The 24238-nt window shown below is 43.7% G+C and overlaps 1 protein-coding gene and 1 long non-coding RNA gene across 6 annotated transcripts in view; one reads left to right on the forward strand and one right to left on the reverse strand.

Annotated features, from left to right (window-relative positions):
- Positions 1-20733, reverse strand: part of LOC141156459 (uncharacterized) — an 83175-nt gene extending 62442 nt beyond the window's left edge. Inside the window, exon 1 of the long non-coding RNA XR_012247629.1 lies at positions 20248-20733. This is a non-coding gene — a long non-coding RNA (uncharacterized lncRNA). The remainder of the gene's footprint in view (positions 1-20247) is intronic.
- Positions 1-24238, forward strand: part of ACSL1 (acyl-CoA synthetase long chain family member 1) — a 62574-nt gene that overhangs the window by 2168 nt on the left and 36168 nt on the right. For 4 of the 5 annotated variants that reach the window (XM_073642638.1, XM_073642622.1, XM_073642642.1 and 1 more), the window contains exon 2: positions 20378-20593. In XM_073642638.1, coding sequence (XP_073498739.1) covers positions 20399-20593 — 195 coding nt within the window. In that variant the 5' untranslated portion in view covers positions 20378-20398. Of the gene's footprint in view, positions 1-14758; positions 14912-20377; positions 20594-24238 lie in introns of those variants that run through there. The other variant, XM_073642630.1, reaches the window with a different exon arrangement.

The following is a 24238-nucleotide window of genomic DNA, read 5'->3' on the forward strand; positions in this document are numbered from 1 at the left end:
AAGCTTTTCTTTACTAAAAAGTACAAAACTCTCTGCTTAAAATCTTCAACAAAAAAAAGTGAAAATAAATTTAAAAAATCCTCCAAGATTATTACAAATTGTGATGCAGGAAAAAAAACGCAGCACTTGTGCTATGTGTGAGCACAGCCCAAAAGCTGTACAAGAAACGCTTCTGGGAAAGAATCTCCGGAAAGGAGCCCTGAAGCTTTTTCCGTTAGAATAACTTTAGTCCATCTCCAGACAACTGTGTGAACAAGCCGTTAGATTATCTCAGTATCTGGAGTGTTTCTGCAGTGGTGTTTTTATTCTAATCCAGGAAAGTGGGATGATGTTTTTTCACTTGTCATCTGTGTGCTGTCAGTATGTAATCAGTTATTTACTCAGCAGCTATTAATCATTTCCAGTTCTCTATGGTACAGAATTATAATGTATCCATAAAAATAGGATGGGCCGTATGGCAGGTGTGTGTTTTCTCTCCTCTTACCAATCACATTTTGTAGTGAATACAGTTGGGAAAGAATACACAGATCTGCTCTGCCTCATTGAATAACATTGGTCCGAGTGCAATCCCAATTTTGTCGGATTACATTCTTCTGATTTATACAGTAGTGTGAACGAGCCCTGACACTTGAATCCCTGTTGGGAGCAATGGGTGTAATGGCAACAAGCACAGTGGTTATGTCATGGCTCATCTCCCCCATGTTGGCTTCCATTACGTTGGTCTTTGTTGCTGTTGTGACTGTAGAAGGCCTCCTCAGAGCGGTGTACTGAGTCTTTATGGCACTTGTGGTCCTTGCAGCTCTATGGCACTGCATTACTGATCTGTTCTTGCCTTTAAAGAGGGCTTCTAGGGATCTCATCTCGGGCATATGCCATCTCCCAAATAGGGGCATAGCGGAGGCATCCAACAGCAATGGTGACGTGTGTGTGGCGGTTCTTTACTCTAGAAGCATTGCTAAGGAGTCGTACATCCTCTGCTGTTCAGGTACCATTCCTCAGCTCTACAGCTATGTTCTGTGTCTTTTGTTTTTTGTGGATTTTGAAGTGGATCTGAGTCACAACACTCCATGTGAACATACCATACGTGTACGTGATCATGAATGCATCTTTATTATCCTGACTGCACAGTTAATATTGTATCAGACTGCACATGCTTTTCAACACATTTTTGCATTTTTTTTTTTCTTTTCTGCCAGTTTCTCCCCTCTCCAGCCATTGTCTAAGAATAGGTGTACAGCAAGATCCGTGTACTGAGTCATGAAATGCATTGAGTCCACAGCAGTAGGTGCCAATATTACATTTCCATAGCTCAGGTTAGGCTGTATTCAGATTAAGTAAAACTTGTCCGTGTTTCACCACTTAAAAAAAACAAAAAGCAAAAAAACAACCCTCCTGCCAATTTCCATCTGAAATGTATCTGTTTGGTCTTAGTCTTTCATTTTTCAGGGACCAATGGCGCTAGAATGGGGAAGAGTTGTCTTAGAATCATATCACACTACAGTCATGGCCAAAAGTATTGAGAATGACACCAAAATTATATTTTCACATGATCTGCTGGCCTCTGGTTTTTATTAGTGTTTGTCTGATGTTTATATCACATACAGAAATATAATTGCAATCATATTATGAGTACCAATAGGTTATATTGACAGAATGAGTTAATGCAGCAAGTCAATATTTGCAGTGCTGCCCCTTCTTCTTCAAGACCTCTGTAATTCTCCCTGGCATGCTCTCAATCAACTTTTGGACCAAATCCTGACTGATAGCAGTCCATTCTTGCATAATCAATGCTTTCATTTTACCAGAATTTGTTGGTTTTTGTTTGTCCACCCGTCTCTTGATGATTGACCACAAGTTCTCAATGGGATTAAGATCTGGGGAGTTTCCAGGCCATGGACCCAAAATCTCTGTTTTGTTCCATGAGCCATTTAGTTATCACCTTTGCTTTATGGCAAGGTGCTCAATCATGCTGGAAAAGGCATTGTTGGGAGAAGTTGCTCTTGGAGGACATTCTGGTACCATTCTTTATTCATGGCTGTGTTTTTAGGCAAGACTGTGAGTGAGCCGATTCCCTTGGCTGAGAAGCAACCCCACACATGAATGGTTTCAGGATGCTTTACAGTTGGCATGAGACAAGACTGGTGGTAGCGCTCACCTCTTCTTCTCCGAATAAGCTGTTTTCCAGATGTCCCAAACAATCGAAATGGGGATTCATCAGAGAAAATTACTTTGCCCCAGTCCTCAGCAGTCCACTCCCTGTACCTTTTGCAGAATATCAGTCGGTCCCTGATGTTTTTTCTGGAGAGAAGTGGCTTCTTTGCTGTCCTCCTTGAAACCAGCCCTTGCTCAAAGAGTCTCCGCCTCACAGTGCGTGCAGAAGCACTCACACCAGCCTGCTGCCATTCCTGAGCAAGCTCGGCACTGCTGGTAGTCCGATTCCGCAGCTGAAACAGTTTTAAGATACGGTCCTGGCGCTTGCTGGTCTTTCTTGGGCGCCCTGGAGCCTTTTTGACAACAATGGAAGCTCTCTCCTTGAAGTTCTTGATGATGCGATAGATTGTTGACTGAGGTGCAATCTTTGTAGCTGTGATACTCTTCCCTGTTAGGCCATTTTTGTGCAGTGCAATGATGGCTGCACGTGTTTCTTTAGAGATAACCATGGTTAACTGAAGAGAAACAATGATGTCAAGAACCAGCCTCCTTTTAAAGTGTCCAGTGATGTCATTCTTACTTAATCATGACTGATCGCCAGCCCTGTCCTCATCAACACCCACACCTGTGTTAATGGATCAATCACTAAAACGATGTTAGCTGCTCCTTTTAAGGCAGGACTGCAATGATGTTGAAATGTGTTTTGGGGGTTAAAGTTCATTTTCTGGGCAAATATTGACTTTGCAAGTACAGTAATTGCTGTTAAGCTGATCACTCTTTGACATTCAGGAGTATATGCAAATTGCCATTACAAAAAATGAAGCAGTAAACTTTGCAAAAATTACTATTTGTCTCATTCTCAATACTTTTGGCCATAACTGTAGTGCTGCTACTTTCTCTGCACCGACCAACGTTCATGCAGAAGATCACAGATGCGTTGTCCTTTAGGCTCTGGTCCAGGTTCTGTCTGATCTACGCTCAGACGGCACTCACACGTTAACATGGCTTACATGAATAGGCTTAAAGTGAGAAATGGACTTTCATGTTTGCTAACGACAGCTGTCTCATGTAACCCTACACGAGGCTGCTGTGACCTGATGGCTCAGGGACATATTGATGCTTTGTTACAAAGTGCTAGATGGGTTATCTGCTCTGGACCCTCCTGATATGTCCTGTAGCTGTTGTGCTTGCAGGCACCATTATTACACACACAGGACATGTTTGTACACACTTATGGCCTTAAAGAGATATCCTTTATTAGACGTAGATGCCGGATGTGATCTTTCTGTGCTGTCTAGCAAAGGGTTGGCTTGATTTCGATCTTGCTGTGTATTGTCTCCTGACGAATCTGAAGTCAGTGTCTGTGGTCTCCTGGATCCTGACAGTGTGTGGTGCGCACGCTCTCAGGAAATCCTGGGTGTTGCCGGTGACAGTGGGCAGTCATTGGATATAAAGTATGCCATTGCCATACTTATGGCCATATTCTGACTAGACATGTCTGGCTTCTCTCAATACAAGTCAATTGAGAAAATTCAAGCCTGTCTAATTAGCACGTAATTGCATACTTGTGATCACATGACTACCCACTGTCACCGGCAGTACCAGTGAATCCTTGTTCACATCAGTTTTAATCTGAAGCCTCTGTCACTTCAGCTCTATTCTCCATCCAGCCCTACTTCCTCCTGCTTGACTGGCTGCTCCTTGCCTTAAAGGGGTATTTCTATCTCCAAGATCCTATCCCAGTGTGTAATAGTAATAGCAAATTTCTCCAACTAGAAATGTTGTATAGTTCTTCTGATTAGCTTCGTCGCTCACCCCATGAGCAAGGCATTCCAGTAGCCTGGATAGCCATAGTTATGGCCACTCAGTGACAGTTGTTAGTGGTTATAACCATGGGTATCTGAGCTACTGCAATGCCCTGCACATGGGATAAGTGACATAGCTAATCAGATGAATTATACTACATTTCTATTTGGAGGTATACTCTACTTTGCTAGAAAATCCAAGGCTGTACTTTCTCTTCTGCAGATTTGCAGTATGGCGAGCTGCAGATCCACTTGTAGCTACCTCATGCAGTTTGTGCAGAATCCTTCAAAAATTGAACAAGGCCAAAAATTCTTAATCTTTGGGATATCAGATTAACCAAAAGATTTTAGCGTTAACAGATTAACCCTAAATCTGCAGGTAAATGTCACTTTACGAGATGACAAGATCCATTAAATCTTTAAAGCATTATCTTTGTGGGGTAGATAACATTTTCATTTTATTCTTTCCTTATTTTTTTGTTTTTTTGCTCTCAATGATTTACAACTTGATGTGTAAATGGTACCATTTTTGGTTACTTGTTGGTCTATTTTTGGTGGGCAGGACCACAAATTGTTGTGTGATAGTGTTGATTGGGTGTTAATGATACTATGGACAGCATTGACTGTCCTCAAAAAAGGTTAAAACTTCCAGGAATGGAAGTGTCTGAATCCTGCCATTGTAGAGTGACCTCTAGGTCCCAACTACAGTGTGCTTCATCACAAATGATTCTGAAAAATAATTAAGGTTGGGGATTCACGGCAGATATGGCCTGTGACACAGGTCGCGTGGCCAAAGATCGGTGACTAGTATTAGTACATTGCAGCATTATGCAATTCAATGGGGTCACAATGAGATCCGCAGGGGACCACGACAAGTCTCAAAAAATTGAAACCAAGTTGATTGTTGTTGACTTGTGTGTTGCAGTACATTGTGGAGCACAGTGTGACCCCATTCAATTCAATTAAGCTGCGAAGTATCAGCGGTGTAGAACAGTCTTTTGCCACCGACCTGTCAGTTGGCCCCTTTGTAGCCCTAGCCCAAAGACTATTGCGAAATATTGTAAAGTGTATGTACTTGGGGCCTGATTCATCATGATGATTTCTAGCGTAAGCTCCTTGAAATGCTGCAAAATTTTTCACAACTTTTTTATTTTTATGCTAGTCCTGGCCAGAAATATACTCCTGCTTCTGACTGGAGTAATGTTTCTTGCAGAGGCGCACAGCAGTTGTAAGATTCACCTAATATAAAAAGTGGTATGTATCTCTTAATAAGTCACATCTTACTCCAGTGGTGCCTTTATAAAGACTGGATAGGCCCTAATTCATCAAAGTGTTTACGTAACACTTAAAGTCTCAAATGTAGACATTTGGCGTTTTTACACCTCTTTTGGCCGACTGCACCAAAGTGGGTGGAGGAGCCAGGACATTGCAACGTCCTCTTGACAAATTCATCAAAGGTGTCTGCATTCATTAGGCCAGAAATGTTAGGCCAGTCCTTGACTAATGTAACATTTCTGGCTAGACTCAGGGAGGTGTTTCTTGATTAATTCGGCACATCTTATTCCTGCATTCCTCTCCATTTAGGCTGGTGTACAAAACCCCAGTCTTAATGAATCGGACCCTTAGGGTATGTGCACATGGTCCATATTTTCTGTGGTTTTGACACTGCAGAATTTCTGCAGCTAATATGCAAATTAGGTTAATTGCATTTTTTGATGTTTTTTTACATGCGGTTTTCATGTCTTCATGTTGAAATGTGCAGTTTCCGAGAATAGGTTTTTTGTTTTTTTTTTTTAAATCAAACTTTATTCATCATGTAGTGTTTTTGTGTGAGTTTCTGCTGCGGAAACGCTATTTAACACGCATGCGGTTTTTACACATGCTGATTTTCCTCATCTAATGCAAGTCTATGGGGGAAATCCACATGCGTTTCTGCAAGAGAAATTGACATACTGTGGTCTGGAAAGACGCACCTCATGTCAGTTTGCGAGGGTGAGCTGCAGACACACAAAAACGCATAGTGGGCATGGGATCTCTAGAAATCCCATCCACTATGCCATAACATCTGGCCGCTGCAGTTTTGATACTGCATAAGTCTGCAGCGTCAAAACCGCAGCAAATCCGGACCATGTGCGGGTTTGACGCTGTGGACTTATGCAGCGTCAAACCTGCAGCATCCAGATGTTACAGCATAGTGGATGGGATTTGTACAAATCCCATGCCCACTGAGTCTGTGCACCCATGGAAACTGACATGCGGCACGTCTTTCGAGACCGCAGCATGTCAATTTCTCCTGCGGGACCTAATCTCTATGGGGAAAGTCCATAGGGGTAGGAAAAAAACAAGAGCTCATTTGCATATCTGCGCTGCTCCTCCGCAGCGTCGGGGCTGGAATACTCGTCTGCACATACCCTTCGTGTTTTAGTGTCACTGGAATAACTTTATTTTAAATTGCCGCATGATGTAGGCCTGGCTTTTTCATAGGCTTCTCTACAGGACTTCAAAAATGGTAGAAAAACGTAACTCCTGTACAAAATATTACTAAATAAATAATAAGAAAGTCCTTTATGAAACCCAAGGCAAACAACTCAAGTACTTGCCTTGTAGAGCTGCTAATTAATGAGTATATCCAGGACAACCAGCGATTATCTCCTCACTCTGCCCTCAGTATGATTGACTGTTGTAGCTTATCTGGCATTGTAAAGCCTTTAACCACCTGTCCAGTCTGAGATCCCTTTCTCATAAGGAATTTTCCTTGTACAATTCTCCTAATGTTGATACAATCACTGGTTGAGGCCGTTCTTGCCCTATACATTTCGATTTGAAAATCCAGAATAAAAAAAAAAAATTGGTTTCAGACTCCAACCCATGGATCTTCAGCTGTTAAAAATCATAACTCCCAGCATGCTGGGGGTGGTGGTTTTGTAGCAGCTGGATAATTTAAATTAAACATGAACTTGCTACATTTAAGTCACAGAATTCACTTTTCTTGTTTGGATGGGGGAACCCTGCTTCCAGCGATCCCGCTCCACCGCAACTCTCCGGTAACCTGCATTTGGATCATAAGATGCACTCCCCTTTTTCCTCCCAAATTTGGGCGGGTAAAGTGCGTCTTATGGTCCGAAAAATACAGTACTACTGATCAGATTCTATGGAGGAGGGAGGAACCTTGCTCCAGCTCCCACCCCTCTTCTACATAGGAGATGGCAGTTACTACAGATAAGATTTTATCTCCGTAATGTAACAATGTTGTCACTGAATACAGATTACCCCAAAATTTACCATTTTGAAAATGAATTGGTCCTGGCAGAGAAGCAAATTTCTGAGATGTATTGCAAAGCTTCTTATTTTAATGCGTACTATTGAGTTAGGAAATAATAAAAAAAAAAAAAAAAAAAAAAAAGTGCCTCTTTATGCCCTTGCCCAACTTTTACAGATGTGCAGGGAAAAAAAGGGTAACACAATTAATGAAAACCCAAAGGAAACGCTTAACACAAAACTGACACAATGTGTAAACAAAAACAGGACACATGGTGTTTAAAAAAAAATAAATACAAATAAAAAATCTGTTTTAATAAATACTATTAGACAGTAGAATGTCTATTGTGTACCAGGCAGATACAAAAGTTTTTTTTGTTTTTTTTTCCCCTCTTGCTTTTTGTGATGCAATCCATCTGGTCCATCAGTCAATTCCTTCTTTTTTTTTTTTTTTTCTTGTTTCCATTGATACTTTCGTTCTCACATTCCATTTGCCTCTTATTTTGTGGGATAAATGGAATAATGTCCAAAACGAGTCCGCATTATGACTGATTTAAATGGAAGCTGTGAAACCCCATTTGACATTGTAAGGTCACGCTGAGTTCTGGGTCGTCTAGATTCAGAACAGAAAAAAGCTGCTCATGCCTGAATACTCATCACCCCACCCCCCCTCAAAAATTTGACACCTGAGACCCCACCATGAAAGGGGTCCCCCTGCTTCTGTGTGCATCAGTTAGGCCTAAACAGACTGAGGGAACGTTCAAAGGGGAAGTGTGAACATAGCCTTGGCAGCATTAGAGGACAGGCATAATGTCTGCAGTACTCCTCATCTTATAAGGAGGCCTCCCACAGGGATCCGCAGCGAGTTATTCACCGCTCAGCAGGCAATGGTATATTCTGACAGTATAATGAAGTAGCTATATCTGAACAAATGACTATGACAACTTCAAAGGTCATTGAGGACGCTGGAAGGATATATAAAGACCTGGCGTTCACTTCACTGTCTTATGGGAGGCTCTGCCCTCTGAGCCTCTGAGGTCTTCAGACCAAACACTGCTGTATGTTCTGGTAATCTGGAACCTGCTGGCCTGGGATTTCTAACAATTCAGGGTACGTCCTATTCCAGATTCTAGGAAATTGCTCACTGGTCCTACATGAAGATTTTCAGGGATATCTGGATGGTGGCCAGCACTGGAAAAGAGGGAGAAGTTGTGCCATTCTTTGCAGTTCACATTCTGAAGGGTGGCAAGTCGCGTACACGGGCCCACTGGTTTAGCATTTGAGAACTTTTCAAAGTTTCACTAATGAGACTGTGATGCTTCTAAATAGCCTTATGTGCATGACTGTTTGGGAGCACCCATATAATTGTAACATTAAATCCCCCCCCCCCCCCCTTTCCTCGTTGATTCCTTGAGAATCTTTAAGGAGTATATAAATGTTTTATGGTATGTCAAATGCAATTGCATGGAGGCACAGCAAGGCACCACCTGGTGGCACAAAGACAGTATTTAAAGATGCCATCCGTTTTGACTGTGCAAAAACCACTAGCAGTATAATGGTATGTTTAACCTGTTTTAGTATCGGCAAGACATAAGGTGGGATTTTTTTTACACATACACCTGCTCTGCCCCACCAAATAGAGAGAGCGTATCTCACTACTTTGCAGCCCTTTCAGAGTAATTTATCATATTGAAGCCCCTAGATTCCCCTCACTGCCACCAATCCTCCACACAGTATGATGGATCCCACATAAACCCTCACATTGTATAATGTGCTCCACATAGCCTTCCATATAATATAATATAATGGGGCCCACATTAGCCCTCCCATTTAGTGTAATGGGGCCCACAATGTACTGATTAAGAATTAAAATAATAAATTGCTCACTTTCCCTGCTGCTCTGGCTGTAATGTAATCATGCCTCCCACTACGCTAAGATGTCAGACGCAGAGGGAGAATGATGGAGGAAGGCGTATGCTCCATCTTTGTCTTCAACTGTATATGGGGTGGAAAGCCAGTGCCACCCCTGGCACCAGACCCCTGTGAATGCAGTATGCCATTGCCATGTGCCATAAACTCAAGTACCCCAAGAAAAAACTTTTTTGCATGCATTTCCCCTGGCTCTTGGTATGCTTCAAGCATGTGATGCCCATTCAAACTCCCCTGTGGCAAATAACAGTTTGAACAATATGAAAATCACAACTGAAACCAGATAAAAAGGGGTTTGTCTGTGTGTACCACACTAAGCATAGAGAAGAGAACTGTTTGAGGACTAGAGAACCAAAATTGTTGAAAGATATCAACAATTTGAAGGTTACAAGTCCATCTCCAGAGATCTTGGTTTCTTTGTCCACTGTGCCAACATAAGAAGGAATCTTACAACCCATGGCACTGTAGCTAATCTCCCTGGATGTGGATGGCAGAGAGAAACTGAGGGAAAGGTTGCAAAGCAGGATAGTCTGAATGTTGGATAAGTAAGTTCCAAAGAACTTCAAGCTGTCCTGCAGGCTCAGGGTGCATCAGTGTCTGTGTGAACTGTCCATCGACATTTTAATGAACTGAAACGCTATGGCAGGAGACCCAGGAGGACCCCACTGCTGACAGACCTAAAAGCTAGACTGCAGTTTGCCAAAAATGTACATGAGTAAGCCAAAATCCTTCTGGGAAAGCGTCTTTTGGACAGATAAGACCAGGATAGAGCTGTTTGGTAAAGCACATCATTCTACTGTTTACAAAAAAAGGAATGCGGCCTACAAAGAGAACACAGTACCTACAGTCAAATATGGTGGAGGTTCAAAGATGTTTTGGGGTTGTTTGACTGCCTCTGGTACTGAGTGCCTTGACTGTGTGCAAGACATCATGAAATCTGAAGATACCCAAAGGATTTTTGGTTGCAATGTAGTGCCCTGTGTCAGAAAGCTGTGTTTGCATCATAGGTCATGGGTCTTCCAGCAGGACAACGACCCCAAACATCAAGAAGCACCCAGACATGGATAGAAACAAAGCGCTGTAGAGTTGTGAAGTGGCCGCAATGGACCCGGATCTAAATTCCCTTGAACAACTGTGGAGAGATAATAAAATTGAAGAAGGCGCCTTCAAATATGAGAGACTTGGAGCAGTTTGCGAAAGAGTGGTCCAACATTCCAGTTGAGAGGTGTAAGAAGCTTGTTGATGGTAATACGAAGCGATTTGATTGCAGTTATTTATTCCAAAGGGTGTGCAACCAAGTATTAAGTTGAGGGTACCAAAAATTTTATCTAACGTATATTTCTCCATGTGCACAGGACCTTAGCATCATAACTGTCTTGTATCTGATTCTTTGCCTTGCCTGTACTAATGATGTTGCAGTTTTGGCACTTCCCCGCCCCCGCGTTGAAAAAATGTGCCCTGCAGCACGTGGGTGAAGGCTTTTAAACTATTGCTGGTGTGGGGCCTGTGAGTCTGCTCCCTGCATAACTTTGATCCAGGGGTGTGTGTGTTTGCACATGTGGGAGGGGTAGATGAATAAGTGGCGAGTGGCCCTTTTACATTGTCAGTTCTCCACAAAGCTGGAACAAATGGCTTATTTTCTGAAGTGTGTAGCAGACAATATATTCCCTTGTTCTTTGCCCAGTGGGGTGAGTGCAGCCTGATCAGGAGATGGGAGTTGTTCCCTCTGTGTTGTGAATTAAATCACCCCTACGCTATTGGGACTTTGGGCTTCCTGTGACGCCACTGTGAGGGGCAATCGGCTAACATGGTACCATTGTCTATTACAAATTCAATAGCATGTTTGGTTTCATATTAAAGGTACTGCAAGGCCTAAAAAGCTGATATTTCTGAACTAGTTCATGACTAGAATGCCAGAACTGCAGTGAAAACTGACACTGGAGGCTTGGTAAGAAGGTGTAAAATGGATTTCAGCTCCCCCAAAGCCATAAACCACCGTTGGCATTTAGCACTCTTATTTTTGCATCCCAATCGTGCCCCTTATGGCCAAGAGATATAATACTCTGCTCTGGAAATCTTACAACTGTATGTGACGTTCTTTTTTCCATGACATGAGCAATGAAACCAAATGGACTTCCCTGGCTTCACTGGAGTTATGTGCATGTCAGAGAAGGAAGAACATAATGTGCGTACATGAGACTTCCAGCACAGGCTGATGACCCGGTCAGTCCACCCTGCCCAGTGGGGCATGTAAGGCTCTGGATCTAGACTAGTCCAGGTAATATTCATCTACCAAGGATGTCATTGAAGTATTTTTTTTTGTTTCCGGTAATAGCCCGGTCAATACTTCCTATATCGGGGACATGATTGGAATGCAGTATTGGTGATATACTGCCCCATTACCATGTATAAAGCAGGTTTCTTGTAAGCATGCCAAATGGATACTATTCTAAAACAGATCTTAATGGCCAAAACTCTGCCCACCTGCAGCTGTGTCAATGGGCAACTGACCTTATGTGTAATCTAGTCACTTCTGGGTTTCATTTGCCTGACAATAGCATGTGCCAAAGGTTGCTGCCCCTGATCCAATCTACACGAGGCCTCCTGACACTGTGGATCGTCGTGGTCAGGAAGAAGGTTTAGGTTTCAAGATCCAATACTGTTTTCCGTGTGGCCTTTTTGCTTCACTCTCAATCAGAACACATGCACGCTTGGCTGAAGTGAGCATCCATGGGGTTGGGTGGCTATTGAGGATTTATGGTGTCCTGAAAAGACTTTTCTATAGTTAATAAACAGTCATGGCTGATCTTTCGTTACATCTGTCCACAGGTTGTCTGATATTGCAGCTCTATCCCAGTTATTACAATAGAGCTGCTTTGCAACAGCAAAGACCCTTACACAGGTGGTGCCTTTCTTTGGAAGAACAGTCATGCTTTATAAATCTCTACAACTTATTTGAGGCGGTTCATAGTTTGTGGTTGGATTGTAAATGTTCATGTGGTGAACTGCAGTTTTGCGGCATAATTGCACCACTGTCATTCGCAGACTGCGCTGATTGTGTGATGGGGAGCTTTTCGAGTGAACCATGGTCGCACCCCGGGATACTCTCTGTGCAGACTTTTAACCCTATTTTTCAGTACTTATTCTGTTTTTTGTAGCAGATCCTGGTTTTGGCTAATAAGTATAATTGGTGTCACTGTCATTTTGTAAAAGGTTTTTCGTATTATAGGGATCATACAGTGTTTGGTCCTGAGACCCCATCCTTCCACCATCAAACAACCGCTCTGAAGTGCGCAGCTCCTTCATGAGTTGTAGTAAGTCTATGCATTCACACAGTGCTCTGAGTGCATGTACAGACCTGTAGTCTTACTATGGCGCGCATACACTGCTCTGAACATGCATCTCATGCTGGGACTGTCTTGACTGATATGGAAGAGGTCCCAGGACCTGGACCACATTTGATTAGCAACACTAAACAGGTGCTATAGCATATAAAATCTTTTACAAAATGATCGTTACACCTATAAGAGGTGCGGGACTTTTTAACTTTGAATCTACTTTCTGGTTTTGGTTCAAACTAATGGTGCGTGAAAGTGGCCTAAGGCTGGGGGCTTCATGGAGACCTCTAGTGTGAGCGCACATCTCTTGAGTGACAGCTGCACAGCATTTCTCTGCACTGCAGGCAAATTTGATGGTCAGATTTAGAATATTGTGCTCAGAAAATCTGTACGTAGTCTTATACGTGGTTTGTGTGGGGCCATAATATGGCTGCCAGAGGTTGGAGTGCGCTTTCCTGTGCCGCTGTTTTTGGTAACTTCTGCATGTCCATGGCAAAGACTTATAAAAACAAACAACTTTCCAATGCACATTATTAAAATTCTGTATTGTTCCTCTTGCAATTACAATTGTTTTTTTTTGTTTAAGGGTACATTCCCATTTAAAGTGCACCTATCAGCAGTATTATGCTCAGTAAACTACATACTGTCAGGTGGGCAACACTACAATGATTAATATGATACCTTGGTTGATGAAATCCATCCTGTGGCTCTTGTGTAATCTTTACTTTCAGTTTGGAGATGATATGCTCGTGCTCCGCGGCAGCCTGTGGGGGGCGCTCTATCTGGCACTCTGCTTACATATTCATCTGTATGCTCTTATGACCGTTCACTGACCTGCCTCCTACTATACATAATGCATCTAGTAGTGCGGGGCTAGGTAAAATAGGAGTTTGGTCAGTGAAGGCACAGTGAGCTGTCATAAGAGTATACAGATGAATATGTAAGCAGAACACCAGATAGAGCCACCCCGAAGCACGGGCATATCATTATATCCAAACTGAAAGTAAAGGTTTACTGAGCACAATCCTGACAGGTGCGCTTTAACATCTCTGCGTACCTTCACATTTTTGATATTGTGTAAATTGTTCAGGGGCGCTGCACATTTAAGTCGAGCTGCAAGGGTGAAATTTGCATTGACATCCACAGCATAAATGTAACCGTAACCCCTATACACATTAAACTAAAGTCAGCCAAACCCACCAATGGTCCACCAGTCTGTATGAGATGTCTGGTGGGGATTTCAGCAGTTAATTCTTTGTTCCCTCTGGAGGTAAACCTGGCCGTGGCTTTCTGGTAGAGGGCACAGGAGTGCTCGGCCGGGTGTTGCTGCATATAGGGGATGCTAGAGATGGCGTTCGGCTGACCACTATCTAATGTGTATCGCAGATCCCAAATCTGCAGCTCTTGTCAATAGCACTGCGGATAATTTTAGCAGAGTGTATGAAATGTTTATAAAAAAAAAAAAATAATAATTATTCACCTTGCTGGCAGTGTAAAATGTAGACTTTTTGCAAGTAAACATTTTCCGCACACACTTTCTCTTACCTGGGTAACCCTATGAGAAAAAAAAATGCTTTTTAACGTGAACTTTTCTCTTTTCGGTTTTCTAGAGAATGAGTAAGACGTACAGGTAATTTTCACTCACAATGACCTTCACATGTACAGGAAAGATAACATTGTAGTATGGAGTGAGGAATGTGGTAATTATCAGCCGTGCACCTGCGCGCGCTCTGTACTGCAGGCCACAAAGTGTTAAAAATGGCTGTCATTTTCCGAAGTTAGTATCCGTGACTGGCAACACTAGATTTTTATTTATTTTTTTTTTTGACCCCTTCATTTTCAGTATGTAATGTTGCCTGTATGTGTGTTTGTTTTTGGTTTAATGTTGGCTGAGGGACATAAACCCGCAACAAATACAAATGGCCCAGCCCATGTGCTCTCAATCAGACTGTGTGCAGATAGGACTTCGAGGAATTGGACAATAAAACTTAATTTTGGAAGGTGGAGTTCTCGTCTACCGGAGATTATACACCTTCTGACCCTCTTAGTTGACATGTGGTGTCACTAAGTGCACACTCCTTCCTGCAGAACAGCTGACCTCCACCGGGATAGGAAAGGGTTAACCTCCTCTGCCAGTGGAAAGCTACAGTTCTTGAATGAATGTCTGTCTCTGCCAGCTGTCCCTTTCTTCTTCTGGGCAATATTCATACCATTGTGTCAGGGATGCCACCCTCTGCCTGTGGGGTGACTCTCTGCAGATCCCACTGTCATTGGCTCCTTCCCTCTGTTACCTTTTGCCTACTAGGCATTATGTAGCAGGTCCCTGCATGTGACTTCTGTCCTGAGAGTCCTTGCTCGCAGCTGGGAGGACAGATGACAAGTGCACGTCCTTCTCGGCAGGTTGTACAAGTGAGGGCTGAGCGCACAACGGTGAGTCCTTTGTCCGTAAGGAATCAACAGACCTCCAGATTGTGTGTTGCACTTGGGAGGGTTCGCTCATGATCCTCAGATGAGGGCGCCAGCATTTTAAAGTTTCCTGATTCTCCTCTTTTCTTGAGTTATTGTGCTCGCTTTCTGTGCAATCTGATTTACATTTGTGACCGTACATCCCGGTGGGATTCATCCCTGTGTCTCCTAATAGATTGTGTTGTATGGGGGGGGGTAATGGAGCTGCCATACAATGAATGCATTTTGCAAAGTTGTGAAAAAAGGAGTCAAAAAGCCAAGAATATTTCTTGTATCAACTCATTTAATGTTAACCAACCCAACACTTGTATGTGACTCACTGCATTTTGGCTGGCACTTATTTTTCCATGTCATTTCCATAGTTTGGACAGCTGAATCTTTTTCATTGTTGGGTAAATAGACAGTGAATTGTTGGCCCCACATGGCAGCAGATCTGTCCATCCAGGTCACAACTCTATTGTTTTGGATGCAGTCACTCTATACGATGCTTTGGCATAATGATCCTTTTTAAACATTCTGAAGTTGTCCAGGAGGGGGCAGTGTAATGATGTGTCAAAACATACATATCGGACCTGATTACATTGTAGTTTGTTGTTCTAATCTTATTATGGTCTGCAAACCAATAATGGCGTGAAATGTTTATTCCTGATCTAAGGATTTAAAGGGGTATTCAATCTCCTAGATCCTATTCCAATATGTAGTAAGTGATTATGATTGTTATTATGGTTATGTTCTTCTGATTCGCTATGTCTTTCCTCATGTGCAGTCATTACAGGACCTTGGGTAACCATGGTTATGACCTCTAGCAACTAGCTGTCACTATATCAGTGGTTGTAACCATAGATACTGAAGGTCCTGCAATGCCTGTACATGAGGTAAGCAACAGTGAATCAGAAGAACTGTACTTAATTTTTAATTGGAGGTATTTGCTAAAAATAACTTGGAGATGGGAGTACCCCTTTTAACCTTTTTAGTTGAGATGAATCTGAGCTGCACTTTATGTACACGCTCAGTAGTGAGGCAGTGCTGTGGAGTCGGAGTCGGGGAAATTGAGTCGGTGGTTTGGCTTACCAACTCCACAGCCCTGCATACTAGTAATGATGATAAATCCCTGATTCAGTGGTCACACTGGTAGTCCCAAGACCACTAGGCCAGAACCCTGCGAACCTCCTACCTGCCTGCATCACCTGCTCCTCTTCTGACTTGTAGGCCCATCGAGACAGACGCATTACATCGCGTCTTGCCTACAAATTGAAAGAGGCACCAGTGACTCCAGCAGGTAGTCTCCATCTGGTCCGACCACCACGGACTACAGACAATGCTGCTGGACCAGGGTCCTGTGAATCTTTTTGATTTCTATTCCATACACCTGAGGGTGAGTGAAAAAATAATCTGTGAAGATTCAATACCATTCAAATCTACAGGATGGTTTCTCAGTTGTTGAAACTTGTACCAAATCCCCCACGCATGTGAATCCGCATGTATTCTGCAGGCGAAACGCATGCACAATCTGCATGCTTTTTTTTTCTGCCAGGGAGATGCAGAAATGCTGCAGAAAATTTCTGCTTCATTTCCGCATGTCCTCTCCCGGAAAAATGCATGCGGAATTCCGCGCGCGTTTATTGCGTGTTTTCCACATGCGGAATTGCCTTGCGTTTTTAATGCATTGCACAAGGCAATTCCGCATGCGGAAACGCAAAATTAATGGACATGCTGCAGATTTTTGAACGCAGCATAAACGCTGCGGAAAAATCCGCAGCATGGGCATAGAACTTGCGGATTCTCATTGGGGACCATGGGATGCAGATTACCAAGCGTTTTCGCTGTGGAAAATCCGCAGCAAATATGCTTGTAATCCGCAACGTGGGCACGCAGCCTTAAATGCAAAATTAGAAGTTGTCCACTACACTAGATAATGCCCCCATCTATTTAAACAGTGTAAAGAAGATTTTTTTTTTTTTTTTTTTTTTTTTTTTTTGGAATTGCCTTCCATAGTTTTTGTTGACTGAGCGGCGCCATCGCTGACTGCTCACCAGGCATCATGTGACCCTCCGCTGACATCCACACGTCAAGTTGCGGCTATAGCAGGGCATGACCCAGTGACGCGCTCCCCCTGATTGATGGGCTGTGGGTGGGGTTTCATTGCAGGTCACACCCAGCATCCAGCTCGTGCTTTCCCTCTGCATTCGTTGCTGAGGCCACACCTTTCCTGGCACATGTCTGCTTATCTATACAGCTGACATTGCCCACAGCCACGGGTAGAATCGTGATCCACCCGCGGCTGTTAAATGCTGTTGTCTATCTGACAGCGAAATTTAACTCGTGCTTCCAGGAAGTGTTATTGGCCCCGTCCATCGGCGACCCCGTCACATGATCGTGGGTCGCCGATGAGTTGGTATGACAACCTGGGACTGCAGGAGACCCCAGTGGTTGTCACTGCTAGATTGCTATGAGCGCCGCCCAGTGGTCGGCGCTCATAACAAGTGAGCAAATCTGCTACACACAGACTATCTGCTCATCGCCTGTATGCAGCAGAGCCGATCAGGCAAGTGCTGCTTCTAGTCTCCCATGGAGACTATAGAAGCATGCAAAAATTAAAGTTTTTAAAAATAGATAAATTTATCCCTCTCATATATATCTATCTCCACTTTCTCCCCATTCAAAATAAAGCAATAAAAAAACCACACGTACACATTTGGTATCGCCGCGTTCACAAACGCCTGATCTATCAATATAAAAGAATTAATCCAATCGGTAAATGACATAATCAGAAAAATTCTAAAACGCCAGTTACTTTTTTTTTTGGTCGCAACATTGCAATAATGGGCGATCAAAACATCGTATCTACTCAAATGGTATCAATAAAAACATCAGCTTGGTGCGCAAAAAATACGCCCTCACCCGACTCAAGATTAAATAAAAAAGAACCTATACATGTTTGGTGTCTACAAACTCGTAATGACCTGGAGAATCATAATGGTAGGTCAGTTTTAGCATTCAGTGAATGTTGTAAAAAAAAAAACTGTGGAATTGCCCTTTTTTTTACAGTCTCATTGCAGTTGGAATTTTTTCCTGTTTTCCAGTACACACTATGGTAAAACCAGTGATATCGTTCAAAGTACAACTAAGCCCTCATGTGGCCATATTGACTGAAAAATAAAAAGTTATGGCTCTGGGAAGAACGGGAGCAAAAAAACAAAGTGCTCTGGTCATGAGGGGGGTTAAACTGTACAAATAAAACCTCAATTTCCTCTTCCCAATTACTGCACCTTCCCCAGACAATGCTATGGTATAGGTAAAAATGTCAGCTGAGCACATACAGGTTTGTCAACTTAGTGTCTCAGAAAATGGTAATTTAAAAAGAAGAAAAACCTGCCAAAATATTAAACCACTTAAGCTAGGGTCACGTCTATCTGTCTGATCCTGCGTCGCTGATTGGCCGCGGCAGGACCAATCAGCGACGCGGGATTTCAGAAAAAGATGGCGGCCGTTAGCGGCTCTTCTGCCGGACGGAGGTCAGCGGCGATGCAGCCGGGAGATGAGCGGCTCTAGCGGCATAAGAACCCTGAGCTGCGGTTCCGCTGACCCCCCCATGTGGCCACTGTCAGGAGATCAGCGGCTTGGCCCGCTGATCTCCCGAGGGCAAGTGTGAAGGGAAGACCGGGGAGCGGCGCCGCCGGTCGGGATACTTCTGCTGCGAGCAGCCGGTCATCTCCCGCAGCGCCGGTCCTCACTAATACAATTCGCTGATTGGTCGCGGCCGCGACCAATCAGCGATATTGGCGCCAAATTTAAACACCGCTGTGCTGATTGCACCTGGTGTGCCACATACATATTCTAGAAAACCTGATGCGTTTGAATTGGGCCACCATCTAGTGAGTATATAATCTCTCATCTGAAAGAATCAGGCTGACTATGGTTATCATACTGTGTGGTCTGATTCTCTCCATCTTCTCCATTCTGTCAGTCCGTGGAAATGTGACTGCACTCAGATTTCATCCAAGTGCAGTCCGACATTTTCCACTGGCTCTGACTTCATGTGATCCACCTAAAACTTGCATGCTTCAATTCCCCCCCCCCCCCCCCCTCCCCAATGCTGTTTTGGTTTTTAATTTTCCTCTGACAGACTCCAATTTTTTTCCTCTAAGACTTTCAGAGAAGGGACATCTCTCCTTTATATTGGACATATGGGATTAATTAGAAGTATGTATGTATGACGTCCTCTAGTGGAAGCAGCCCTGTTCTCCTGTCACTCAATTGCGTAATTGTCCTGACAATTGGAGGCAGCGGAGCGGTGTCCCCTGACAAACTGGTGGGGTCGGCTCCCCCCTGCCTGTTCTCCTTGACGAGGTCCGTGGCCCCATGGAAAGAATATTGGTTAGAGTTCGATCCGGCTTTTTGTTGGATCTCACTCGGACTGAAAACTCAGTCATGTGAACGGGCCATAAGTTTGGTACCTGTGTATTCGTACTCGCTGGAGAATCCGTTTACCCAGTAACTTAGCGTTAAGACGAAACCCATCAACCGTAACTGACCTGGTTATTGTTTCCTCACTTCATTCAAATTTGTCCCGTTTTCAGCACATTATATGGTAAAATGAAGATGATCATTCATAACTGTGCAAAAGAAAACACTCTTGGAAGTAGGGAAGGAACTAAGTGAAAGGAAAATGGCTCTGGTCATGAAGGGGTTAAACATTAACAGAACAAAATAAATGTCTTTCTCCTTATGTTGGTGATCCAGCCAGGAGGGTGGATATTCTGTAAAGATAACCTTTGTCTCTGGTCCATATCTCTGCCGGCAGTTTGGTTACTAATTGTATGATCACACCATGCGGGTTTATTTGTAAAAAATCCTGTATATTAACAGCACAATGAAGGCTGTTTCTGAAATCCCTTGCTCACGGCTTTTTTTTTTTTTTTTTTTCTCCCCAAAACATGGCATGCAAACTGTTTCTGCACTTTTTCAGTTTTACCCCCATTGTAAGCGACTACAAACTCAAACAGCATTTACAAAATGATAACTTAAGTGGTGGTTTTTGTTTTTTTTTTTTGTATAAAAACACTTGTCTTTTACAGGGGATTTTTTTTTTTATGAAAACAGAACTGTAGACAAAACACAAAATCCTGGAAAATGCATTTAAAAAAAAACCTCCCACATGTAACATGCAATAAATGTATGCGTTTGGAAGCTGAGCTCTTCCATCTGAGGGGTAAGGTTTTGAGTTCAGGAAATAAAACTATGTAAAAACTCAGTGTGAACACTCCCTTATTGGTAGGTATAGAAGAGTCGGTGCATACCTGTGCATGTTCAGTGGCTGTGCATCGTTTTGACTCCAGGTTTTGTTGCACAAGTAAGATTTGATCTTTCTGGACGTGTGACCATTTCTGCTACCTAACACATCCCCTCCCGTCTCTTCTCCTCCCACAGGTTTAGCGCGCACCAGTAACAATGCAGGCACACGAGATATTCAAGAGTATCCGGATCCCAGAGCTGGGGGATGTTCGCCAGTTGGTGCGCACTCTTCCCACTAACACCTTGATGGGCTTTGGTGCCTTTGCAGCTCTGACAACATATTGGTATGCCACAAGACCGAAAGCGCTGAAGCCCCCCTGTGACCTGGCCATGCAGTCTGTGGAAGTGAAGGTAACGAGTGTTCATGTCTCTTCTCTACCTACAATCACTAGATGATCCTGCTCTCTATATGGCTTGTAAAACTAGTTTTGTTACATAATTGCTAGACTGTATATGCTCACTACATCTGTACATGAGGGATGACTGCGGCGACGGATTACGTTCACTAGCACTAGGTCAATAGTTGTCTTTTCTCATGGTTTATACACTGTCATTCTTATAGCTAATCAGTTAATTATACAACTCCATTGTTGTATCTGATCGCTTGCATTAGTTATAGATCTTCGGTCTACGCCTGTCTGTTGGGAGTTATAATTCCAAAACAGGTTTTCTAACCACAGATTAAGACCTTGTTCTCTGTGTAATGGGCTCGCATAGGTCTTCTGCTTTCAATAAACTCTGTATATGTTTAAAAGGGAATTTCCAGGCTGAAAATAATAATTTTTTGCAGTCATAGAATCATAGAAAGGTAGAATTGGAAGGGATCTCCAGGGTCATCGTGTCCAACCCCCTGCTCAATACAAGATTCACTAAACCATCCCAGACGTCTGTCCAGCCTCTGTGTGAAGACCTTCACGGACTACAGATTTCTGAATCATGACAGTGTGTACTGAGCTCACGGTCAGGATTCCCCTCTCTTTTTTTCTTTTTTTCTTTTTTTTTTTTTTTTTTTTTTCCGTGCAACTGCAGTGACATGCCAAGCTAGATTCTCTTCAGTTTCTCCCACTGTTCATCCATGCTGTCACAGTTTGGCAATCTGTAGCCATATAAGGGGGGGGGGGACTGAGCCCAGAAACCACATTGTAGATTTAATCACAATACTGGATCTATGAGTTCTGTTAATAGCAATATAGTACTAACCCAGCATTGGTGGGATTTGGGTACATGTGACACATCCAAAATATTCCAGGTGTCCTTCAACATATATTAAGCATATTAGTCCAGCGCTGCACGCTACAATTGTGGACTTAATCCGATTATCACAGCCGATTCTTACACCTGCCGCAGATCTTGGTGTGCAGAATACGTCAGCCATGCATGTAACGCATGGGATTGCACAGGAATCTGTCTTACTTTGAACACAGCCACTTGGGGTTTATTGAGGATTTGTCAAAGGTAATTTAGGGAAGCGAATGGCCACCAGCGACTTGTCTGAGACATCTGTAGATGGTCGTGGAGGCCCTGTCACAGCCTGCACTGATGTAGCCTCGGGTAGACGTCTCCTGTACTGGAAATCGCCTGCACATTATCGCTCCTCTATAATTTAATACTGTGAATAACTTCAGCACCATGCATTATTCACATAACCTGCTCTGTTGCTGCTTGTAATCTAATATTTATTTCCTTTTGCTTGTATAGCACCAACATATACTGCAGCGCTGGACACTATAATGACTGATGCCAATCCCACACACTTGGGACCCTGTTATGAGCCCGTCACCATCCAAACACTTAAAATCTTACAAACATTATGCAGAACTTCGTATGACCTCCACCCCCCAAGTCAGTGATGGTGACCCTTGTAGAGACAGAGTGCTCAAACTTCAATCCAAAACCCACTTATTTATCGCCAAGTGCCAACACCGCAATTTAACCTGAATACTGAGGTTTTCATTTAGAAAAATCAACTGGTGCAGCCACAGACAGGTGCAGGGGTACCAGACTGCAAATATAAAGAGTAAGTGTAGTAAAGTGCAGGCAGAGGAGAGACTGAGGTAAATTGCAGAATCAAGAAAGAGATGGCAGAAAGCTAAGTAGAGTGTCAAGAGGAAATGGAGAGCAGAGGGGGTAACAGGTATAACCCAGTGGCAGGCAGGGAGAGGGGCAGTAGTGCCATCCCCAGTGCAGAGCAGGTTGGGTTGCTGCCAGGCAGTGGTCTGTGCGCGCTAAGGATTTATCTCCCCTGGCACCTGCTGTTCTTGTCCTCAGTAGGCACCCCCCCCTATCCTCCTCGGCGGTCCTGTTCAGCTGCCTGCAGTGCACCCTGGAGCGCCTGGCCTGCCACCAGCCTCCTCTCACCCAGTCTGTGTGGAGATGGTGCGGGCTGCCGCTCAGTGTGCACCCGGCTGGAGGGGAAATCGTGCAGGTTGTACACTGCGTGCTGAACTGCGCTGCTTTGCCAACCCTGGTGCTGAGGCGATGGCGCTTGTGCCCCCTCTGGCATGTGTGCCATAGGTTTATCACCACTGCCCTAAGTCTTTAAAAAAAAAAAAACTGACAGAACAGAACCCATCCCGACCCCACAATATTCATTGGGACCAGCCTGCTTCCTTTTGCAACAGATCCATTTTGACTTTTAACGGAGTTTTCCCACAAACAAAGCATGTTTTAATTAATAGATCTTAGAATGAAAATTTCCAAAATTGGATGTATTAAAAAAATGTTCCTGTGCTGAGATAATGTTATAAATGTGCCCCTGCTGTGTACTGTGTAATGTCTGTGTCTGACCGTGCAGGAACATGGTCTGATCATACCACAGCTCCTCTGCAGAGGCGGGGGCAAGCAAGAGTATTGTCATTACAGCAGGAGATCACAGCTGATTCTTTCTGTGAGGTAAAACAAGTTAAACAGGCAGGAAATGTTTTCTCTTACACAACCAGCAGTGCGATCCTGTGCTGTTCTGTCTGCATACTCTCCCTTTTGTTTTTTTTGTTTTTTTAACACCCAATTGTGGAAGTTATTTTTATTTCAAGATCTATTGATTAAAGAGTACTTTGTGGTAAAACCCCTAAAGTCCTTTTCTGTACTACTTACTACTACTACTACCTTTGCCTTTGCAGAGGGGCACTAGCAAGCTCTTAAGGGAAGAAACACACATAAATGTTGGGGGGATAAAATAAGCTTCAGGAAAATTTGCACACCCCTGGACCAAAAACATCTTGCAGATATTGGCAGCACAATGCTGACTTTTTCTGTGAGCTGTTGACTTCAGTCTACCAGACATCTCAGTAGATTCACAGTTGAAGTGATGTGAAGTGGCCATAGCCTTATACTATACACTTTATTGCAGGGGCGGACACTGACAGCTTTGGGCCCCTGTGCAAGAAATGTGTCTGGGCCCGCCTCCCTACCCGACATGCCGCTTATGATTAGGGCAATCTGGAAATGGGCCCCCTGGAGTCTTGGGCTACGTGCCATAGGCCAGGTTTCCCTCATTCTTGCCACCCTGCAAGCAGTGGCGAACATGGAAATCACAGGGCCCCATAGCAAAAGTTCTATTTGGGCCTCCTCACACCACAAAAAAAAAAATGTTTTCACTGATGGGGATGCAGAACATCAGCCAGGACTGATGGGCCTCTGCTGTTGCCATCCCGTGCAGTGAGCCCTCCTTCCCCACCTCTTCTTTACAAGATGATGCTGGAAGGAACGGAGGGAGCAAAATACTCACAATCACTCCTGCTCTTCCTCCACTGTTGTCCTCACCCCTTTATGCTGTGAAGCCCAGGCCCCTGACTACAGGTGAATATTCACCATTAGGACACGCCATGCAGGAGCCAGAGGCTGCAGCCAGTGAGCGCTCCCATCAGTCTCGTGAGGAAAGCGTTCATTGGCCAGCTCTCTCCTGCATGACACGCCCCCCTGCTGGCCACTGGCCCATTTCACTCCCTCCTGTAATCTTTACTAAGCGTCTCCATAATAGCTGTGTGGGCTGCTGCT

The sequence above is a fragment of the Phyllobates terribilis genome, unplaced genomic scaffold (assembly GCF_046119375.1).
Source record: "Phyllobates terribilis strain yellow unplaced genomic scaffold, ASM4611937v1 Scaffold_1__5_contigs__length_1240528914, whole genome shotgun sequence".
Classification (NCBI taxonomy): domain Eukaryota; kingdom Metazoa; phylum Chordata; class Amphibia; order Anura; family Dendrobatidae; genus Phyllobates; species Phyllobates terribilis.